Source organism: Panthera pardus, unplaced genomic scaffold, assembly GCF_024362965.1.
Source record: "Panthera pardus isolate Hobbes unplaced genomic scaffold, ASM2436296v1 HiC_scaffold_21, whole genome shotgun sequence".
In the NCBI taxonomy this organism is placed as follows: domain Eukaryota; kingdom Metazoa; phylum Chordata; class Mammalia; order Carnivora; family Felidae; genus Panthera; species Panthera pardus.
Window position 1 is genome coordinate 66904046 of NW_026526777.1, and position 21002 is coordinate 66925047.

Here is a 21002-nt window from a genome sequence, read left to right on the forward strand (position 1 = left end):
AGGGTTATGCGCAGTCAGGTGATTGCACAACTCTGAAACACTGTCCCTCCAAGTGTGGTCTACGGGTGACACCCCGGGAGTTCATTCAGGGACCTCTATTTTAGATAAACACATCCAGAGAATTCTGATGAGATGCTAAAAGTTAAAAACCTCTTCCCCAATAGGTAATCTAAACCTCAGCTGCCAGTAATACACCATCAGCGACACGTCACAGACGTGTCAGAGGGAGGGCGCCCCAAAGTGCAGAGAAGGCAATTTAGGGCTTTCAGTATAAATGTCTGCTCTTGTAAATATTTTTAAAGTTTATTTTTATTTATTTTTTGAGAGAGAGAGCAAGGGAGGGGCAGAGAGAGAGTGGGAGACAGAATCCCAAGTAGGCTCTGTGCTGTCGGTACAGAGCTGGATGCGGGGTTTGAACTCACGAACTGTGAGATCATGACCTGAGCCAAAGTGAAGAGTCGCTTAACCGACGGAGCCACCCAGGTGCCCCAAATGTCTGCTCTTCTAAAAGAGGTTTATTTAGGAAACGTTGCTTAAAAAAGTAAAGAGCACTTTTTTTTTTTGAAGAGAGAGTGAGTTGGGGAGAGGGGCAGAGGGAGAGACAGGAAGAGACAGAGACAGAGAGACAGAAAGAATGAATCTTAAGCAGGCTCCATGCTCAGCACGGAGCCCGATGCAGGGCCCGATCCCACGACCCTGGGATCATGCCCTGAGCCGAAATCAAGAGTCGGATGCTCCACCCACTGAGCCCCCCAGGCACCCCAAGAGCATGTTTAAACAAGCATACAAAGGAATAAAACACACTTCTTACCAGTTCATCTCCAAGTCTGGATGTATTGGATGTGTTTTTCTGCCTGGTCCGTAAAGTAGGCGGTGAGAAGACAAACTGAGAAGATAAATCTGAAACTAGTTCTTGCAATTGTGCTGGAGCCTCTATTTTTTTAGCTGAAGAAAGGTAGGAAAGAACAAACACACATTGTAATCCAGGTCTATGTATATGTATCTCCAGATCTATTTTTTCTAAAAGCTTGCAACAGAGGATGCACGCTGGAAAGACATGAACATTTCCAAGCCTGGAAACACTAACGGGGACACGGTGGCCACTTGAGGAGAGACAAACGCAGGGGAAAATCTCAACACCATTTGGGTAAATCCGGCGTGCAGAACATTTAATGCCCCAAACTAAATAGTGCTACGACATAAAAATTAAAGAACGTTTTTATTTATAAAAGTAATTTTATCTTCAAAGAGACTCAAAACTTTTTTCTTTCCAGATCATTCTGAACTAGTGGTTCTGGCCAAAGGAACAACAGAAAAGTTCATGTCATAAAGGGAAAATGGAAGCAGTGAAGGTAACTAGTACAGGAAAAAACAGGCTGATTGATTGGAAGATATTCCATAGATAAATAAAAATGGTTTAATTAAGAACTGGCCCAGAACATATAACTAAAAACATCATAGACGTTCTCTCAGATTTACATTCACCATCGGGTCTCCGTATCAAAGGCAATTAGCAAAGTCACGATGGACGTGGCAGGTGCAGCCAAACCAGTCTGCCACAGGTTAGATTCCAGCTTCTGGATCCTCTACTTGTGGGGCCAAAGGCAAATCAGATAAAACTCTCTCTGCCTCAGTGTCTATAAAATGGGATCACTGTATCGGGACCTACGGAGTCGCCGTGAAGATTACAGGGTTACAAGAGTGGGGCGCCCAGCAAGTGCTTTGTGGAGGTCTGCACTGGTCACGGAATCATGACTTTCAGAATTTACAAATCATAAAATAAGATTCTCAAAGTCTGGTTCAACGTTACTTCACCGACCGGGACAATCAAAACTTCTGTAAGACGTCAAATTCTGCTTTTTAAAGCCTAGGATTCTTAAAAAGAAAACAGAGGTGAGGTCAGAACCAAAAGTCCTCTCTGCTGCCTGCTGATAACGGGCAGAAATGGCAACAGCTGGGGTTGCTGGTAGTGCCCTTCCCCTTCTGACGTTAAAAAGAAACGTATCTATATTCTTTCTAGGAAATGAAAACATTCGGTTCTCTGCAGCGGCTCTGCCTTTTCAAAGACCAGCTCACGCTCTCACCTCCGGTTCCCCCTGCACTGCAGAGGGCGATCAGGAACTAGAAACCTACACTACCACGTGCCAAAGAATCCGGCCTCCACCACGCCTTCCACGCGCTTGTATCAGCCAGACAAGACTTTGTTCTACCTGTCGGCATGTGAATTCCTCACCCATCTCTCTCCAGCGCTACTTAAGGCTTGAGTTCCAAAGTCCTGGCTTCAGAGCCAGGAACGTACTGGTAAGCAGCTTTAACAACTCTGAGCAGCCAGCAGGAGTTGGCTCCACGGACACTTATCCTGGGGGGATGGGGGGGAAGCTCTGTGTCCCTGAACTTCCGTCTCCCACCGCAGACAACAGCACCCTTCCCCGGGCTGCGGAGAGTCAGATCAGCCGGCGAACATACACCCACTCCGGCCTCAGGCAGACGGCGTGCCCCTCTTCAGTAACTGTTGCTAGCAACAGAAATTACACAAAGTCCACTGAAACGCCACGCTTCGCGTTCTTCCGACCAGCGAAACACTTCTGACTACATTCGGAGCGGTGGTTTCTTTGATGGGTTTCGATTAGAGGACTTTCTGCATCTGCTCCCTGCACTTCCAACCCCTCCCCGAAGAGCTTTCAAAATACAACTTAAGTCAGCATTGGGGACAGAGGCGCAGTCAGAGGGCAGAAGGATGGACAGAGCCTCCATGGGGGGTGGCCACCCCAGTGAAGGAGCGACAGAGCGGGGCACTGGCATCTTCACTGCACACGGAGGAAAAGCAGGTTCAGGAGGGCTATGCGGCCCCCTCCCCCCCACCCGCCCAGCTAGTAAAGTGGTAGAAATGACATCTTGCACCCCCCCCCCCCAATTTCTCATCACTTCTCACCAGAAGGGGTCTCTTTTTACTACTAGAAAATCTGAAAACCATTCAAATACCTACCAGGAGAAATCGTGAGCAGCCTGTGGCCCGTCAGCGGGATGCGACGCCACCCAGGAGCCCTCAGTGTGTGAGTGACAAAACACACAAGCATCTGAAGATACTCAGCGAGCGAGGGGGGAAGCAGAATACACAGCTGTACACACATCAGGCTGTTGGGTTTTAAAAAAACAAACTACAGGGGCACCTGGGGGACTCCATCGGTTAAGGGTCCGACTTCGGCTTAGGTCATGATCTCATGGTTCGTGAGTTCAAGCCCCGCATCGGGCTCTGTGCTGACAGCTCAGAACCTGGAACCTGCTTCGGATTCTGTCAGTCCTTCCCCCACTTGCCCTCTCTCTCTCAAATATAAATAAGCATTTAAAAACAAACTATACCTACAACGGGAAGAGACTGCGAACACTGGTTATTGGTCCTCTAGATGACTTTTCTGATTTTCTATGGCAGGCATGAATTTATTACAGAAAAAGTTACAGTTAATGGGCACATGGAGGGAGGATGACTCTGCAAAGGTGACAAAACTCAGAATTCCTGAGATGTCTGCCGTCTGTACCAGAACAACACACAACTTCGGTGTTGGCTGCACTGTTCTAAGTCACGAGGAAAGCAGAAAAGACTTGTGTTAATGACCTTCTGCTCCCCACACTGCTGCCTTTCAGTAATTTGAGCTCTAACAGAGCAGCTTAGTAACGTGAGCTGCAATGAGCGTTCGGTTCTGTTCTGGGCAGAGTATGGGTGTGGCCCACCTTTCCTAACACCAGGAAGAACTGAATTACACAGGACCGCAAAATCAAAGATCTGACTTTAAAACACTGGGAGGGGGCAGAGGAGACCTCTTACAACCACAAACTATTATTTTTTTTAATGTCTATTTATTTTTGAGAGAGAGAGAGAAAGAGGAGGAAGGGCAGAGAGAGGGAGATGAGGATCCGAAGCGGGCTCCATGCTGACAGTGGAGGGCCCAATGTGAGGCTTCAACTCAGAAACCGTGAGATCATGACCCAAGCCAGTCAGATGCTTAACAGAATGAGCCACCCAGGCGCCCCAACCACAAATTATTTTTATGTTTTTTTTAAGTTTCTTTATTTTGAGAGAGGGGGAGAGAGAGAGAGAGAGAGAGAGAGAAAATCCCAAGCAGGCTCCATGCTGTCAGCAGAGAGCCAAATGCGGGGCTTGATCTCACGAACCATGAGATCGTGACCTGAGCCAAAGTCAAGAGTCGATCGCTTAACAGAGACAGCCACCCAGGCACCCCTCAAATTATTTTTAAAAAATGAGGACAAGCGCCCTTTCCTGGGCTCAAGCTATGTTAATATAATGGATTACTGCATAAATATGGAAATTAAAGAAGTGCTTGTGCAGTGAATGCTGAATATAGAAAATTTCAGTTTGCAGATTTTTAAATCGCTTATCTCCCCGTGGCCTTCCTCGAGTCAGGAGGCGTCTAACAATATGGGTCGTTCCTCACTGCGTTTGTATGAAAAGGTTTAAATAAATACAACAACACAGTCACCTACTTCACTCACAAGTCCCTGAGCTGCTTTGCTGAAATTAACATCTTAAACCTTAGGTAAACAACCGCTTCTATCACATTTGCAAAGAACTCCCGCACCCGGTCTGTCGGGCCACAGCACCTTTTAGATCCTTTTTCTTGATTGCCTGCTTTACTGAAAAATCCCCCTCCAAATCTTAACAGCACGGAGACATGGTAATCTCTTTGTTATTCTACGTAGACCTATGCTTTAGATCTAAATAGTAAGAGGTTCTCATCACCCCTTTGGGAAGGTGTGCCCTGTACCAACCCAACAGTGCCTCATCGGCGCAATGAGGCAGGCTGGACAGGCAGCCGAGCCAACTGGGGGGGTGGCTACCGGGAGCACGCATTTAGGTAATCTGCGTCCTAAATGACAAAATGTTACCACTCCTTCCTTCCCCTCCCTCCAAACAATCTGAAGTTACAGATATCAGCTGGGTCATGAGCCAAACACGGCTGCACTTAGATGAAAAATGCTGATTCTATGGGGGGAGAAATTAAGTCACTGATGGCAGAATGACGAGAGGATACTATTCCAGAAGATAAAACCCATGACAAGTGCATTATAGGATTTAAAGAGTCGTACCGGACCAGAAAGTTCTTGAATCTAAGATAAACCTTGAAATAGAAAATCTTTAAATTTTACTATTAAAAGATCAAGACTGTTTTCTTCTTTGGAACAGGGAGGACTTCTCTATAACTACTAATCATTTTCAGGAGAAATAACCAATTACAGTCTTGAATTGAACTGTGCTGAAAATAGAAGACGTTGTGTGAGATGAAAATTGTGCTTTGAACACAAGTAAAAGTACCTTTCTCTTTCCTTGGAGCCTTTGACACAGGAGGAGAAAAGACAAACTCCGTTTCTGGTTCGGAAGCGTCCAGCAGTGAGACGGCCTTGCTGGCCCTAGTCCTCCTGCCGCGCGCGGACTGGGTCACGGCCACCGCGGCGGGCACTTTGGCTTCTGGGTCACCTGGTTCCTTTGGGTCTTCGCCCGTGCATTTTTCCGATATTAAGCGTAATGCACGTGTCTGGCTTTGATTTTCGGTCCTTTTTGTAAGCTTCCTCTTTGCGCTGGTCACTGTGGCGAGTTCCTCCACTGGCACGGAAACGGACTTTTCTAAAGCTGGCTTCCCGGCATCAGCCTTGCCACCTCTGGCTGGGGTGCTCCTGGCGGACCTCCTTTGGCGGCTGGGAGTCTGCGTCTTCTTGGGACTCCTCACTTCCTTAGCGGCCTTAGATCCCACATCTTCAGGTGGTTTTTTTCTCGGCCTACCCCGTTTCCTAGGCAGATCCGATTCGGTTTCAAGAGCCAGCTGGGATGTGTCACGTTGACAGTCTTCCAGAACATCCGGCGTGCTGACTTCTCTCTTTTTGGCCCTGCTGTTGTGCTCAACAGGCAGTGCCTCTTCAATGCACATGGGATCTGGTTTGTATCCTACACTTCTGGAAGAGCCGACGTTAGCACTTCTCAGTTTTCTGGTGCTTCCGCCAGAACGTGCTCCTTTACTGACTTTTACATCTTTATCGGCCATTTCAACACCGTCGGCATTTTCTACTGCTTTTTTAATGCCTCTAGGAGTCTTTTTTGTAACAGGTGAAAGCTTACTTTCTCCATCTTGCTTATATCCCGTGGTTTCAGAAGCCCCTAGTTTAGCACTTCTCAGTTTTCTGGTGCTTCCGCCAGAACGTGCTACTTTACTAACTTTTACGCCTAGATCTACCATTTCAACACTGTCGTCATTCTCCACCGCTTTTTTAACTCTTCTAGGGGTCTTTTTGGTGACAGATGAAAGCTTAACTTCCTCAGCTGCCGGCTCCAGCAGCGGAGAGGATTTTAACCTCCCGAGTGAGCCACCCGGAGTGGCCGGTGGCTCCCGTGCCATAGGATGATCACTTTCTGAAGTGTCTTGGTGATCTTTTCTTTTCCGTCCTCTCCGAGGAGTAACAGAATTTTGGGGTACTTGCTGGTTCGAAGACGCTCCTCTGACGTCAGAACAGGCACTTTCGGAAGCCCCAGAGAGGTCCTTCGCTCTCCTCGCTCTCCTCCCGCCCGAAAGCCCCGGGGTGCCAGGGGTGGCGACATCCGCAGACTCCTCCTGCTGAGCTGGTCTGACACTCAGGTTTCGGACGCGCTGTCCTCTCGTGCGCGTTCTAGAGGAAATCATGTCCTGCGTCTGGCTCACGCTTACGGTCAGTGTACTGGTTTCCTGCACAGTCTTCGGCGTAGATCTGACTACCTTGCCGGGACACATTACCTTCTGGCTTATTAAAGGTAAGTTGTCGTGAATGGACGGTGGTTCCACTGTATCTGAAGTAATTTCTTTACTTCTTGTGTCTTTAATCACATCTAATAAATTTTCTGCAATGGCTACTTTAATGGGTTCAGGCACATATGGTAACGTCTCCAGCTTCTGGGACTCCCGGTCACTCGCGGTGACAGACACGAAATCTGCGGCGTGTCCGCGACCACCATTCTCCCCGCCGCACGCGGGTTTTTCCTCCGCTGCCGTGTTCGCCGCTGTAGCTAACACGTTAGATGCGGCAGAATCACCTGTCTCAAGCTCTCCTTCTTCACCTTCCAGTATCAAGGTAAAGTTGCTCTGCGCCCCAAAAAGTTCCCCATCTACTTCGGCAACGTCACACTCAGCGGAGTCTTTATTATCAGGCAAGTCACAGAACTGCCGCTCAATGGTATCAAAGTTATACTGGAGCTTAAGGGCCCCTGAGGGATACAACTCATTAAATGAAAGATCGTTAGCCTCGTGTCCCGAATCTTGAACTCCAAGCTTTTCATGTTCAATCACCTAAAATGAATTAAAGATAAGAGAAGGGTTAAAGGATTTTCACGCATTTATTTGAAGCTAAAGCACAAAGGTTTTAAATAATCATCTCACCCTTGGTTTATGAGCTGTTAAACATAAACTACATTTAATCTGGCCTATGCTTATGGGTTTATTTTATAAAACGTCCATTTAAGCCATCAGACATTATTACTCAGTCAAAATAACTAGACAAAAAAAGATGTTGAGATTCTGAATGGAATTAAAATAGAAATCCCACATTTCCCTAGCTAAAAAAAGACAGTCTTTATAAAACCTTGAAAATTATCACGATGCTAACAACAGCTGTGAGAAGAATTTAAAGGACTTATTCTGTTCTCACCCAAGGAAAAAAAAAATTAACTAGAGAGAAAGAAACAACCCCCAAATCGCATTTTAATGGGAATCCCCACATTACCTAACTAGCCACACTTTTTCTAAACAGCACGATCCCCATAAGGTTGAAGAAGAGTTCACCTACATAAGCTCCCTTGGGCTAGACTCAATCCTCTTGCCTTTGCTGGGGCTGCATAAACCATGAAATTCCTAAGGCTTTCAAGTTCAGTACCTCTCTTGCAAGGGTTTGGTGGAAGAAGGAATGGTCCTTGCATTTACCTTTTGGTAAGGGAAGGGGAGAAAAAGGAGGAGGTAGAAAGTAACAGAGAGATCTCCTGACCAAGAAGGTAGAACATTCCCACCCACCTAGACAATGACATTTTCCCACTCCCCAAACATTCAGCGAGGAGAGACTGCAAGTACCCAGAGACGCGGGCTCCCACTCACACCACACCCACAGTTTTATTAGCTTCCCAGCTGACAGAATGGGAACTATGGCCACCTATGTTACAGTGAGAATACTCACGAATACGAATACGGATAAGCACCACACTATTGTGAGTTAAGAAACTTCCCAAATACGACCTAGTCACATTTCTATAAATTAGAGGTGTTTTTGCTTCACCTTAAATTCATTTATCGTACAAAGGTTGCCCATTGATTGTAAAAGAAACGTGACGGAATTTTTAGAAAGCAAGTCGTATTAAATACCAAAAAAAAAAAAAAAAAAAAGAATTAAAAAAAAAAAAAAAAGAAATCCTTTCTCAAGGGTATAGAGGTTAAACCCCAGCCAATTGGTTATCATTCTCCTACAAGTATGCATGGGGGAAAAAGTTCTATTTAACTGTATTCAATTATTTTCAAATATAGGCTCTGAGTAGTTTTGATGCCATATGTCTCTGGAGTAGCCAGGGTCTGTTTTCTTATGGCTAAAAGACCTTTCATTTGAACCAGATACTAAGCAAAAATTAAACTGTTAGGGGTGCCTGGGTGGCTCAGTCGGTTGAGCGTCCGACTTTGGCTCAGGACATGATGTCAATGGCTCATGAGTTCGAGCCCCACGTCAAGCTCTGTGCTGACAGCTCGGAGCCTGGAGCCTGCTTCGGATTCTGTGTCTCCCTCTCTGTGCCCCTCCCACGCTCGTACTCTCTCTCTCAAAAATAAACATTAAAAAAAATCTTTTTTTAATTTAAATTGTTAAAATTGTGACTTCACATAGCCTTTTGGTTTTCATGAAAAACAATTTCTCACTTAAAGGATTTATTCTTTTATATTCCACAAAACAGTCACACTTTTTTTTTTCACGCACGTTATTATAAAGAGGCTTTTAGGTAGCAGTCAGGTAAACGTATACATTAGGTTTAAACTACGGTTTGAAACCTAACTAAACCACAACTAACAAGTAAAAAATTAATGTTTTTACATGAATTTCTTGAGTATCCGGAGGACCGTCAGAGACAGGAGGCTTTTCTTCTGGAAAGTCAACACTTGCTTTCAGCACATCGGCTGCTACTTCATGATCTTCTTTTAAGGTCAGTGCTATTTCTTGGTCAGACTTATGACCAGAGGTAACGGGACTTTCGGAGGCAACAAGCCCCAGGTCCCCAGTGTCACCATGGACGTCAGACGCAGCTGAAAGACAAACGAGAGTTAATCCTCCAGGTTTTAGACGGAAAGAAAACCAGAAAGATACACACCACACTATGTGAGAAGCCACAGAAAGGTTAGGGCCGTGTTGCACTGGAGACTGTTTCCTTGAAAACCAGACATATTGCCACATGGCTTCTGACATGTGACGGGAAAAGCCAGTGAGGGTTTACATGTGAATCCCATCTCTTCGGTATCCGTTCGGTTTAAACAACACAGACTTGCTTTGACAGCGGGAGTGGGGAGGAGCAGAGAGAGAGGGAGACACAGAATCCGAAGCAGGTTCCAGGCTCCGAGCTGTCAACACACAGCCTGACGTGGGACTGGAACCCAGGAACTGTGAGATCATGACCTGAGCTGAAGTCGGACGCTCAACCGAGTGAACCACCCAGGTGCCCCTGCCCGGGTTCTTTTCAACTTGGATAGAATTCTTGCTCTTACTCTGAAACTTCAGTATGAACACGACTGCTCTGAGGGGCTCAGATGTTTGTTCTCCATTCAATTAGCCTGGAAACTTCGTCAGGTGACTAGTGGCAACCAGCTATCCCCGCCGAGCGATTACAGAATGAAGCGAGGGACGTGCAATCAGGGCTTTATCTCGCTGGAGAAAGACTAGATCTCTTTTGGCAGAAAGCATCCAAATGACCACAAATACACTCTACCACTTAGAAAAGCTAGAGGGGAGTTGAGGGAGGGCGACAGCTCATCTAAACAAAACAAAACAAAACTAAACTCCTCTTTATCTTTGCCAAAGACTTACTAGCACTCATAATTATTTATATGCCATTTGGGTTTGTGAATGACACAAAATCCCAAACACTTTGCGTCAGGTGGGCGGGGGGGTGTCTAACTTAAAAGCCTTTAGAATTTAACAAAAATCAATAAAAAGGTTTAAAAAAAAAAAACAAAAAATATTTTCACACTTTTAATAGATAATGGGGCCAGCAGTACCCCAAAGACGCAAAGACAGCTTATAAAACGAAATGAAGGCAGCTGTTGCCTGTCCACCCGGCAGAGGAATGGGGGAAGCATGCACTTTACCTTCCAACGGTAGGTGTGTGAAAGCGCGAATAACCTTCCCTGGAGAAAATCCTAGAAATCTGTGCATAATCCTTGACCTGCCTGGGAAGCTCATGGTTTGGAACTACTGAAGAGAAACACTGACACAAAATGTGCCAAGATATGGACACACAAAAAAATTCAAGGCAGAAATGAAATGGCAAAACAGAAATGGCGATCAGCCCGAATGTTCATCAATAAGCACGAGTTAAGCCCACCACAGAACATCCACACGAGGGAACACGACCACGACTGTTAAAAAGGACAGGGTTAATCTATATTAATGACATAGGAAAAAGTCAGAAGTTTAGTGCTAACTGAAAAAGAAAGTTGTTTTGGTAATAAACTGGTGATGATTTATAATTATAGACAACATTTATTGAGCCTTTATTTTTTAATTGAGCTTTTATTAACACTTAAAAGGTATAGATATTTTATAGACGAAGCAATGGGAGGTACAGCCCATAGCCTTTACATATTAAGTGTGGAACTAGGTTATGAATCCAAGCAAAGCCTCCACATTTACCTTTTCTTCCCACATACGCAGGAAAATATGCACACACACACAAATCCAGGAAAGATACTTTAAACTGCCAATAATGGGTCCTTAAAGTAGATAACCAGGTTATGGGGATTTCTACTTGGCTGTGCTCTCATTATTTTACAATAAAAGTATATTACATCCTAGGGGCACCTGGGGGGGGCTCAGTTGGTTAAGGGACAGACTCTTGGTTTCAGCTCAGGTCATGATCTCGTGGATGGTGGGATCGAGTCCCATATCAGGTTCTGCACTGACAGTGTGGAGCCTGCTTGGGATTCCCTCTCTCTCCGCCCCTCCCCCACTCTCTCAAAAATAAACTTAAAAGAAGACATATTACATTCTTAATGAGGGGAAAAAAACAAGTTTATTCAAGTCTGTCCTAATCCCTATTCATAATGAGACGGGCAGGCGGTATTATAGTTAACAGCATGGGCTCCAGAGTCAGCAGCAACATCATAACATTGTACTGTTAGGTGATCACGCAAAATGCTAAGTTCTGGGCATCGCCATTCAAGATGCCTGCTTTCCCCAAACCCAGCTGGAAGCTGAGGAAAATGTTCCTCTCTCATCTCTATACAACCAGGGTCTAAGAAGAGGCACTTAAAAAAAAAAAAGTCATTGGATTAAAAAAAAAAATCAAATGAAGTCTATATATTCGTTAACTTCCCTAGAGTAAACGCAGTTGTTTGTGATTATTTTCTAATAGTAAAAAGCCAATTGTGGCCTTAAGTTATTACAAACACAAAACCAGAAGTTGCCCTGTGTAGACACCTCAGTCCCAGGAGATCAAAAAGCAGATATGCAGTCTGGCTGGGGATTGAGAACTTATTTTCCTCTCTTTGATGTTCTGAAGGAAAATATGTCCACAGAAACCATTCTAAGACTTCTACTGTCAGACCACAGAATGCCTTCAGAGAGACTCACTTCCCTTAGCTACGGAATCTGACCAAAAAGGAAGAACTGTGATAAGAAAATCTAGATAACAGATTCCTTTGTTCTAGGAACAGAACACTCCTAAAACACTAAAACAAAAGAATTCTGAAGGCAAGAAAATATACACGTGTACTGTTACCTGCTCTGAGTGAAGAGGAACAGGCCGCGACAGACACTACCCCTTCGTCTAGAACCGGTACCCGGGATTTCAGGGCGACGATTTTCCTTTAGAAACAGAAGTACGTCCATGAGCGTGTACGAAGACCCCCACCTGCTCTTACCTGTGTTAATAATCCTGCTCCCTCTGCCACATGGCATTTTGGTAATGAAAACTGAGGTTCAGAGAACTGAATACCACCCAAGTTCATTTTGAAGAACACCGTAAAATTTGTAGGCGAATTCAGAAACAAGCAGTGCTGGATTCGGTATTCCTGTTTTCTAATATTTTACTCTGCTGGCAACAGTGGCATGCCGACCAATATAAATTTACACTTATGCCAGTTTTTAAATTACTGTGGGCACATCCTTAAATAAGTCTACCAGGTATTATGGAGTATCTCCTATATACTCAGTAAAGTCAGGTTCGGTATTTTAGTGTCATCTAAAAAGAGGAGGATAAAACAGTGGGAGACAGATGGGACCTGTATCACTTGATGAAAGTTAATTCTGGAAATATGGGGACAGTGATCCCTTCCTATGCTGAGCTGGCCTTTCCCCCAAACCCAACTAGAGCATGCTGCCTTTGTAAGAGGGGACAAATAAAATTAAAAAATAAATGCAAGAAAAAGCATGCATTTGGAATATTATATATATTTATTTCATAGGTGTATTTTTAAGACTCATCTCACAACGTTAAGCTAACCAAGAACCAACGGCTGATAAATTTGTATTTAAAAAGGACACAGCTTGTCACGATGGGGACTATCCGCCCAGATTATTACCCACGGTGACCACAAAGTTTCTTGTCACGTGACTGCGCTTTGCTTCGTAACTGTTGCGATTAACCATCTAACCCACTGCAATAAATATTTTCATTAAAACTCAAGAAACATGAGAATGAGATAAGACAATCTAGATAATCCTTTCATCTTATGTCCTCCCATTTTTCTATGAAAGCCTGGCAAAGATTCCAGCTAATCAGGATTTCTCTTCTCGGAAGGGCAGCACGCGACTGAGGTCACGTAGGAGACGCGACCTTCATGATACTGATTTTCGTGGGTGCTCTGTGAACTCTAACAGGCCCGACAGGGCGATGAACCATGGACAGCATGACATGATCACACCGTGTGCACGCTAATTCACCCTCACGACTTCGAGATCAAAGCTGCCACTTTTCTGTTTCCTCTGTAACAGTGTTGCTCAGGGTCCTGATGTGCGAGGTGTCCGCCTTGCGACCCGATGAAGAGCTTCTGCCAGGTCAATCAATCACTTCACTGGTCAGTTCGGTGACGTCCCAGAAGGGACGTGGTGCACTGACCGATACTCTCATACAAGCTGCCTGTCTGTCTCGTCACAGACCGTGAACCGACTGGGAACTGGCGTCAGTCTGTTGGAGCACACTGAGCACCACTGCCCAACACCATCTAGGACACCGCCCCACCCTCCCCGACACCATCTAGGAACGCTGCCCAAATGTGCAAACGCCGAACAAAACTGGTTGGGGGGGCACGGTGGTTCAGGCAGTCATTCAAAACCAGAAACTCGGCCGGCGGAGTCTCGGATTCACCGGACGGCAAAAACAGCACTGCCTCTCCTACACTCCATCCTGTGCTACAGCAGACGCACCTCATCGGCCTGAAGCCACCAGAAATGGGAGGGTGTGGAGGAACGCACGGCTGGAAATCCAACTCTGGTCCTCAACAAAAATGGGATCACCAAAGCAGGTAAGAGGAGATCTGCCTCAATTCATCATGACTTCATAAATTCAGGTAACGTGGAGTCTCATTCTAAGATTCATGGTAACTACCCAGTAGCACACACTGGACCCAAAGAACGTCCTTCCTAACAGAAACCGTTACTGAAATGGGAATGTCCAAGATCTAAAATAAAAGCTCATCTACGCACGAATATTAAATGACCGGTTCACCGTTTTATTACACTTTGTTAACACGGGAACTTTTCTCCACTAACTTACCCTTCGTGGGCCGCTGGGACACCGAGGGAAGCTTCGACTCCTTGAACGGGGCTCAAGTGACTGAACTCGGAAAGTTCCGCCTCTGCGACTAAGAGGTCCTGTGTCTCCGCCTCTTCCAAAGGGCCTGGAAATCACACGGTGGAGAACACTTACAATGATTTATGCCAAATGTTTAGCGATCCCTCACAGTCCTTCCTGGACGATTACTTTTGAACACGTTTGGTGGCTCCGCTTTTTTATACCGTTAGGTTTACTCCCCGGCATCAGAATGCCACAGATCCTTCGAGTTCTCTGAGCCCAGTCCAAGAGCCCCCTTAATCCACACCTCTCACTTCTGGCTTAACGTGCAAGTGTTGTACACAGATCGACGCACTTAGTCCTCAGCAGTCAAAGTGGTCGAACTGTCCCCCCACTTCACAGAGAAGGAAACAAAGGCATGAGGTCACATCTTATCCCAGGCCTAGTAAGGAGCCGAGATTCCAATGTAGTTTTACTCTACAGTTTGTGCCTCATGATCCCCCATGAGAACAGAAGTTTCTATTTGAGACTGCCTGATCTTTTCAGGAATCATCGATGAAGATACTGCCATGAACATCTTCATGTTTTATCATTCAGATATTTTAGTGGAACCGAGCACATCCAAAATGACAGATGCTATTCACGGGGACAGCCCTAGGCCCTTAGAGCAATTGCCAATGCCTGTGTTTGTGAAACAGACATCAGAGCCCCAAAGAAACCACTAGGACACAGACTTCTATAGAAGTATTTAGATTAACAGTTTTAAAGTCAGGAGTTACCTTTAAATGCGCAGGGGGTCGAAACATACAAAAATGGGCTAAATTTCTGATGCAATCTTAAGCCAAGTCTCTCTCCTCTCTCCCCCGGCCCCTTCCATGCCACCTACGATAGCATGTATCAAACAACAGTCTAAGTGCTTGTTCGTTTATCTATAGTCCACTAGGCTCTAAGTTACCGATGGGCAGGGCCATGTCTGCCTCACTATCTGACTCTCAGCAATGAGCCCACACAGAAAGAGCCCACCTGCTGCACATGCGTTAGGGGCTCAAAATCTTTCCAATGGATAAACATAAAGCTATAAATTCATGGGCCCAGAGATTATTTTGGCAGTGGGGACAGTGAAGAGCACGAGCGAACGACCTGGTTTCTGAGCAGCTTTCTAGAAAGTTGAGGGTGCTGGACAAGTTAAAAACCGTACCAATCTAGTCTGCAGAGTTCGTATTGTTACTTCTCAGAGCCGTAAGAGGGCCTGACGTCACCTGTGCGCGTTGTGCCTACAAGCTAGTCCGCTGTGATCATGTGACTGTTCAATCCCGATGCTTTTCTTACAATGGACGAATTCTATTACAAATCTTGTGAATATCGGGAACTGAGCTCTTACCCGTTTGTTTCTCCAGGTCTGGAGGAGTTATTTCTGATTCAAGAACGTCTGGATCACTGTCCTTCTCTGTCTGTTCAGTCAAATTAGCAATTAATTCTGTAGGAGGGCTCACTGGCTTTGAGGCCACAAAAAGATCTTCCAAGTCTCCTGGGGATGGCGCGTCCTGGTACTCCAAGGTGGTCTGGTCCGACCTGGTTGAGGTACCGCTACTTTCTTTGCTCGTGTCCAGTTTCTCCAAACTCTGTGAGGCCATGTCCTCCAATCTCACGTCCATTTCTCGATGGTCCTTTTCGGGACTATTCGGGGAAAAGGCTGCTGTCCTGTCTTCGCTCTTCAGCCGTCTGTTTTCTGCCGGAACTCCACATTTATGGAAAGGTGACGTAAAAGATAGTCTTATTCTGCTCTCGTCTGCCCCCTGTCAAGTAAGAGGTTTTGGAAAAAAGAAAATATTGACTAGTAAAAAGAAGTCGCAGTCGAGTCTCAGCTCGCCACGCTCTCCAATTTTGGTATTTGTCTAGATTCTCTCCTCAGTCAACACTCGCTCTAAATCCATCTTTCCAGATACAGATACGTGGCTGTGAATGTTTCCCTAACTGGTAACAAGGCAGTTTTTCCAAAAGACTAGTAAACACAGGAGGCAAGATGGCCCACTGCCGCCAAATGGTGTCCTATCAACCACAGCGGAAGTCTGACAACATACCCGCCTAAACAACCAATTAAGGTCTCAGTAAGAGAGAGGATGAATAAGGTAAGAAACAAAACATGGACTAAGAATTAGGAGGTTTCTGCCGCCAAATAGCTATTTGATTCTAGGCAATTTACTTGGTGCTTCTGGGCTGTATTTTCTTCACTTGTAAATGATGGGTTTGGCTCGGCCAATACCATGAGTTTCTTTCTGAACTAATGTTTTCTGATTTCATGACACTCTGCGAGAGTGCATACAAAACTCTGGAGTGGTATTATTTAAATGGATTTATCGTTTTACTTGTAAAAGCTAATATATTCTTATTAAGTCTTTTTTGTTCCAACTATTAACAGGCTTACTTCAGCAGTCCGTTTTGTGGCCACGCCTTCTTCCATGAATGAAATTCTAGTTTCTTTAAGTCGCAGAGGAGGGGAAAGGGACCTTCCAGGCGACAGAGACGGAGACGGTAAAGGTGATGTTCGAAGACCAGACCTTAGGATGGACTGAGGAGTGAACTCGGCAAATCCAGAGGAAGCGACTGACATGGCCAGAGTTTTAGCTTTCTGTGACAAGAAACAAATGGGATTCCACCGTTAGTATTTGTAAAAGACACTTACAGAAGGACAGACAGGGTCAACCAAGTCACAGCAGTGGCTATATATGCTCATCTCCAATAAATACATCAATGAAAACTTTTATTATGGATTACTGGGAAGAAAATACAAAATTCTACTCAGAGGTTTCTATACATAAGGCTACAAGACATAAAACTGCATCCACAATCATTCTAAAGGCCTTGGTTATTCCCAGTTTAAGTTACACTTAAAAAATACAGTGTAGGGGTGCCTGGCTGGTTCAGTCGATTAGGTGTCCGACTCTCGATTCCAGCTCAGGTCACGATCTCACGGTCTGTGAGTTCAAGCCCCATATCAGGCTCTACGCTGACGGTGTGGAGTCTGCTTGGGATTCTCTCTCTACTCCCGCTCCCTTGCTCTCTCTCTCCTTCCTTCTCTCCCCCTCCCCCGCATGCACGTGCTCTCTCTCTCTCAAAATAAATAAACTTAAAAACAAAAATACAGCGTAGAGATAAATTATTTAATGGTTGCTTACAAAACATTAGCTAGGCGAAGAGAAATGACAGCGTGCAATGAAAAGAACCAGGTTTGATTACAGCAAGTTAATACAGATGAGCCTGACTTTAAGACTGTTTCACGAAAAATATAATTTCATCACATGAATCCAACAGTAACTGATTACTTCTGAGAATCCTCTGAGGATTTACTATAATCAATAAAAATAATTAGCACAGAAACTGTTTAGCAGAAATAATTCCTTCACTTAACTTCTCCTCTAAAGGACTAGCAAACTGTTGTATCCCATTAGATTACTGAATTCCATCAGATCTATTTCAATTATTACATAGATTTTTTTTCCTAGATTATTTTTGGTAGCAGGCACAAAATAACTACATGATAGAATATGGAATGTGATTTTTAACAAAAATTTTTTTAATGTTTGAGAGCGAGAGCAAGACCAAGAGAGAGAGCGAGCATGAGTGGAGGGACAGAGAGAAAGAGACAGAATCCGAAGCAGGCTCCAGGCTCTGAGCTGTCAGCACAGAGCCCAACGCAGGGCTTGAACTAATGAGCCATGAGATTGTGACCTGAGCCGAAGTCAGACACTTAACCAACTGAGCCACCCGGGTGCCCCAAAATGTGATTTTTTTTATGGATAAAAACAAAGTAACAAAAACAAGTTTAAGGGAAGAAAGGGGGGGGAGGGGGGGGGCGCCACCTGAGTGGCTCAGTTGAGCGTTGGAATCTTGATTTTGGCTCAGATCATGGTCTCAGGTTTGTCCCAAGGGGGGGCTCCACGTGGAGCCTGCTTAAGATTCTCTCTCTTCCCTCCTTCTGCCACCCCCACCCACCCCACTCACCCACTTCGTGTGTGCACGCTCTCTCTCTCCCAGAATAAACATTGAAAGAAAAGAAAAAAGAAAAGGAAAAGAGAGAAAGAAAGAAAGAAAGAAAGAAAGAAAGAAAGAAAGAAAGAAAGAAAAAGAAAGAAAGGAAGGAAGAAAACAAGAATCACAGTATCCTACAGATTAAATGTCAGGAACTTAATTAGCTTATCCACCTTCTTTTCAACTGCTTTTAATAACTATTTTTGGACTGGCATTTATTGAACTATTTTATTCACTTTGAAACTTAAGAATCCCCTGGCTTTACTCTCAATGTGGAATATCCAGAAACAACTGACAAAAACAAAGGCAGGGAGCCTGTGGGACTCGGCAGGATGATGGGCTAGGTGCCAGCACACAGCTGACCACTGTGACAGCGGGACGGAAGCAGGTGCCCGTTCCCTGCCACCGCAGGTCTACTGTTGTGGTTTCCCAACTCATGACTTAACAGAGATGTGGGGGAAAAGGAATTTAAGGCAGATATGCCACTAGCAAGGAGTAACAATTTACAGTTTCACCAAAGGAGAGAATGTAAATAAATAAAAACAAACCTAAGAACTAAAAGCATCTGATATAAGGAAAAAGAGCAAACAGTAGCAGAGAAGGAGTGGAGGGGGCGGGGGTGGGGGGAGCAAACCCAACAACGTGAACCCTTTTTCCAGAGGTTTTAACTTACAGGTTTCAACTTTTAATAACCACAGAGACTTGCGTTACTCTCGGAACAACAATGTAATTGTTAACCTCAATTAAGCGCACAAGGTAAATTTAGTAAAAGTCTGTTTGAGATGTAAAAATATAATAATTTGGAAAGGTAACTCCCCCCAAAAGATTTAAAGCTGTCAATTACCCAGAGATACCAGTTATAAACAGCTTCCTTCTCCCTTCTACTTGGAAGGTGAAAGCTTCCCAGCTTCCCCGCAAATGCGAGGTACCTAACACTCACCTTCACTACAAAGGGAGTTTCAAGTATGCGGAATTCTGAAGCCCTGGGAGAGCTGTGACTCGATCCTTTCTGTTGTGACCTTACTGGCAATGAACTGGATGCTCGGTATAAAGGAGACCTTGGGGGGGTTTGCTGAATAAATCCCAAATGTTGAGACGGCTGGGGCACGGGACGAACGACCGAATCCGGTGGTCTGTAATCACAGCACACACACAGTACACAGAAAGATCCGGATAACTAACTTGCAGACAGATCCATTTGCTAGAATTCATTTTTATGAACACGTAAAAATTCCTTTTCTCTACATATGACCTACATAATGAACACTGGTTTGCTTGAACTTTTTGGTTTTTATTGCAACGCAAGAATGATCACCAACACACACAAAAACCTTATTTTTTCAAATTAATGAGGGCAGTGACAAAACGGAATCTCAAGATTCTGCTGCATCATTTTCTGTGATGTCCTGGACATAGTTTATACAAATGATAAAGCTAATCTCACCAAGAATTTGTATTAAGCACGCATAGTCCCAACAGCTTAAAAACTTAATTTACAGATAAAGACTTTAAATTCAAAAGTGAAAATTCAGGTTACAAATTCTGATAGACCATTTATTTGCATCAGCCACTCCTTCCCCAATTTCCTCGTCAACAGTCTATTTGATGGTTATATTTTGTAGCAATAAAAAGAAAACATTTTTAATTCCCCCAAATGACTCTGTGGTTCAGCTGAGAAGAACCGGAGAGGTAGTGCCTGTCTGGTGCCCAGGAATTACCCACCCCCGTCCTTGCCCTTCTGTCCTCTACATTCAAGTGAGACTTTCATGACTGTGATGGTAGATGAACATAGTTCACAGATGGGGCTTTAAGACCCAACCTGTTACCCAGTGGGAAACATTCGTTGGATTCGGAAGTATTGGCTTAATAAATAATGCTTACTAATAAGCACAGCCTTGAGATTTCCGCCAAATCAAAAATGCCCAGTCAGGCCACTAGACATTTTCTTGCCTCTCCTAATTCTTCTTTTCCTTCTCTGCCTCATTTGTATTCAAAATCTTTATCTGTAAACTGTTTGCTCACTTTTATGCTGAACTATCCCACACAGATCTTTTGCTATGTGCCTTTGAACTGTGTCAATATTTACGTTCGAGGTGCCTGTTTACGAATGAGTCTCAAAAACACAGCCTGTGCAACAAAGTTACCTACTGAGTAAATACAAAATTCTTATACTAATAAGTGTAAGACCAAATATATTGAAACTCTACTAAAACAGTTATCAAAAAAAAGCATTTTTTGATTATGATATTTTCTTTCAAAATGTAGTTCTTAGGATTTCCACATTTTTTACCATATGATACAAATAAGTAATGCATTTCAGGTCACACACACACCAAACATAAATCACACAGACTAGCACTTAGCCTCGCTACATGCAGCGCCCACTGATATGACCTCTTCTGTTCCGTTGAAAGAAATGCTAGTCACAATCCGTTACATTTACTCACTACCCACCAATGCAAACCAGTCTGAAACACAGAATCAGGGAATGGAATGGTTTCTATAAAAATAAGTATTCACACCTCAATTGACTTTCTTCCTTCTGAGTTAATCATAGCTTTGAAGGAGTCTCAATACTTCTTTTTCTTTAGGTCGTTAGGCCATTATCATGAGTCTGAAAACCTTTATTACTGCTCCCTTCTTGAACCCCAGATCTATTAAAGTACAAAGGGGCTGAGAAAAAGTTGACTTGTGGGGGAAAAAGTGGAACTACTGATAGGAAAACAGAATGACAATAATAATGACTTTTATTTGAGATAACCTTCCCGGTAATTAAAAGACCACCACCTCCACCTAATTAAATCTAACCCCCCAAAACAGAAAACCCTGGTCAAGCTTTGAAAATATGCCCACTTTATTATAAATAGCTTAGGCCCCGTTTGTAAATTACTAACTTCTTCTGAGTACCTTAAATTCAGATCATTTTATTCTCCTAAAATAATGTAATTCTGTTCCTGATAAAATG

At 44.3% G+C, this 21002-nt stretch overlaps 1 protein-coding gene across 1 annotated transcript in view; it reads right to left on the minus strand.

Annotated features, from left to right (window-relative positions):
* AHCTF1 (AT-hook containing transcription factor 1) overlaps positions 1-21002 on the minus strand; it is a 78171-nt gene that overhangs the window by 2153 nt on the left and 55016 nt on the right. The window contains 8 exon segments of the mRNA XM_053909422.1: positions 812-945; positions 5330-7325; positions 9100-9308; positions 11996-12081; positions 13991-14114; positions 15390-15804; positions 16434-16637; positions 18978-19170. Of these exon segments, the coding sequence (XP_053765397.1) occupies positions 812-945; positions 5330-7325; positions 9100-9308; positions 11996-12081; positions 13991-14114; positions 15390-15804; positions 16434-16637; positions 18978-19170 (3361 nt within the window).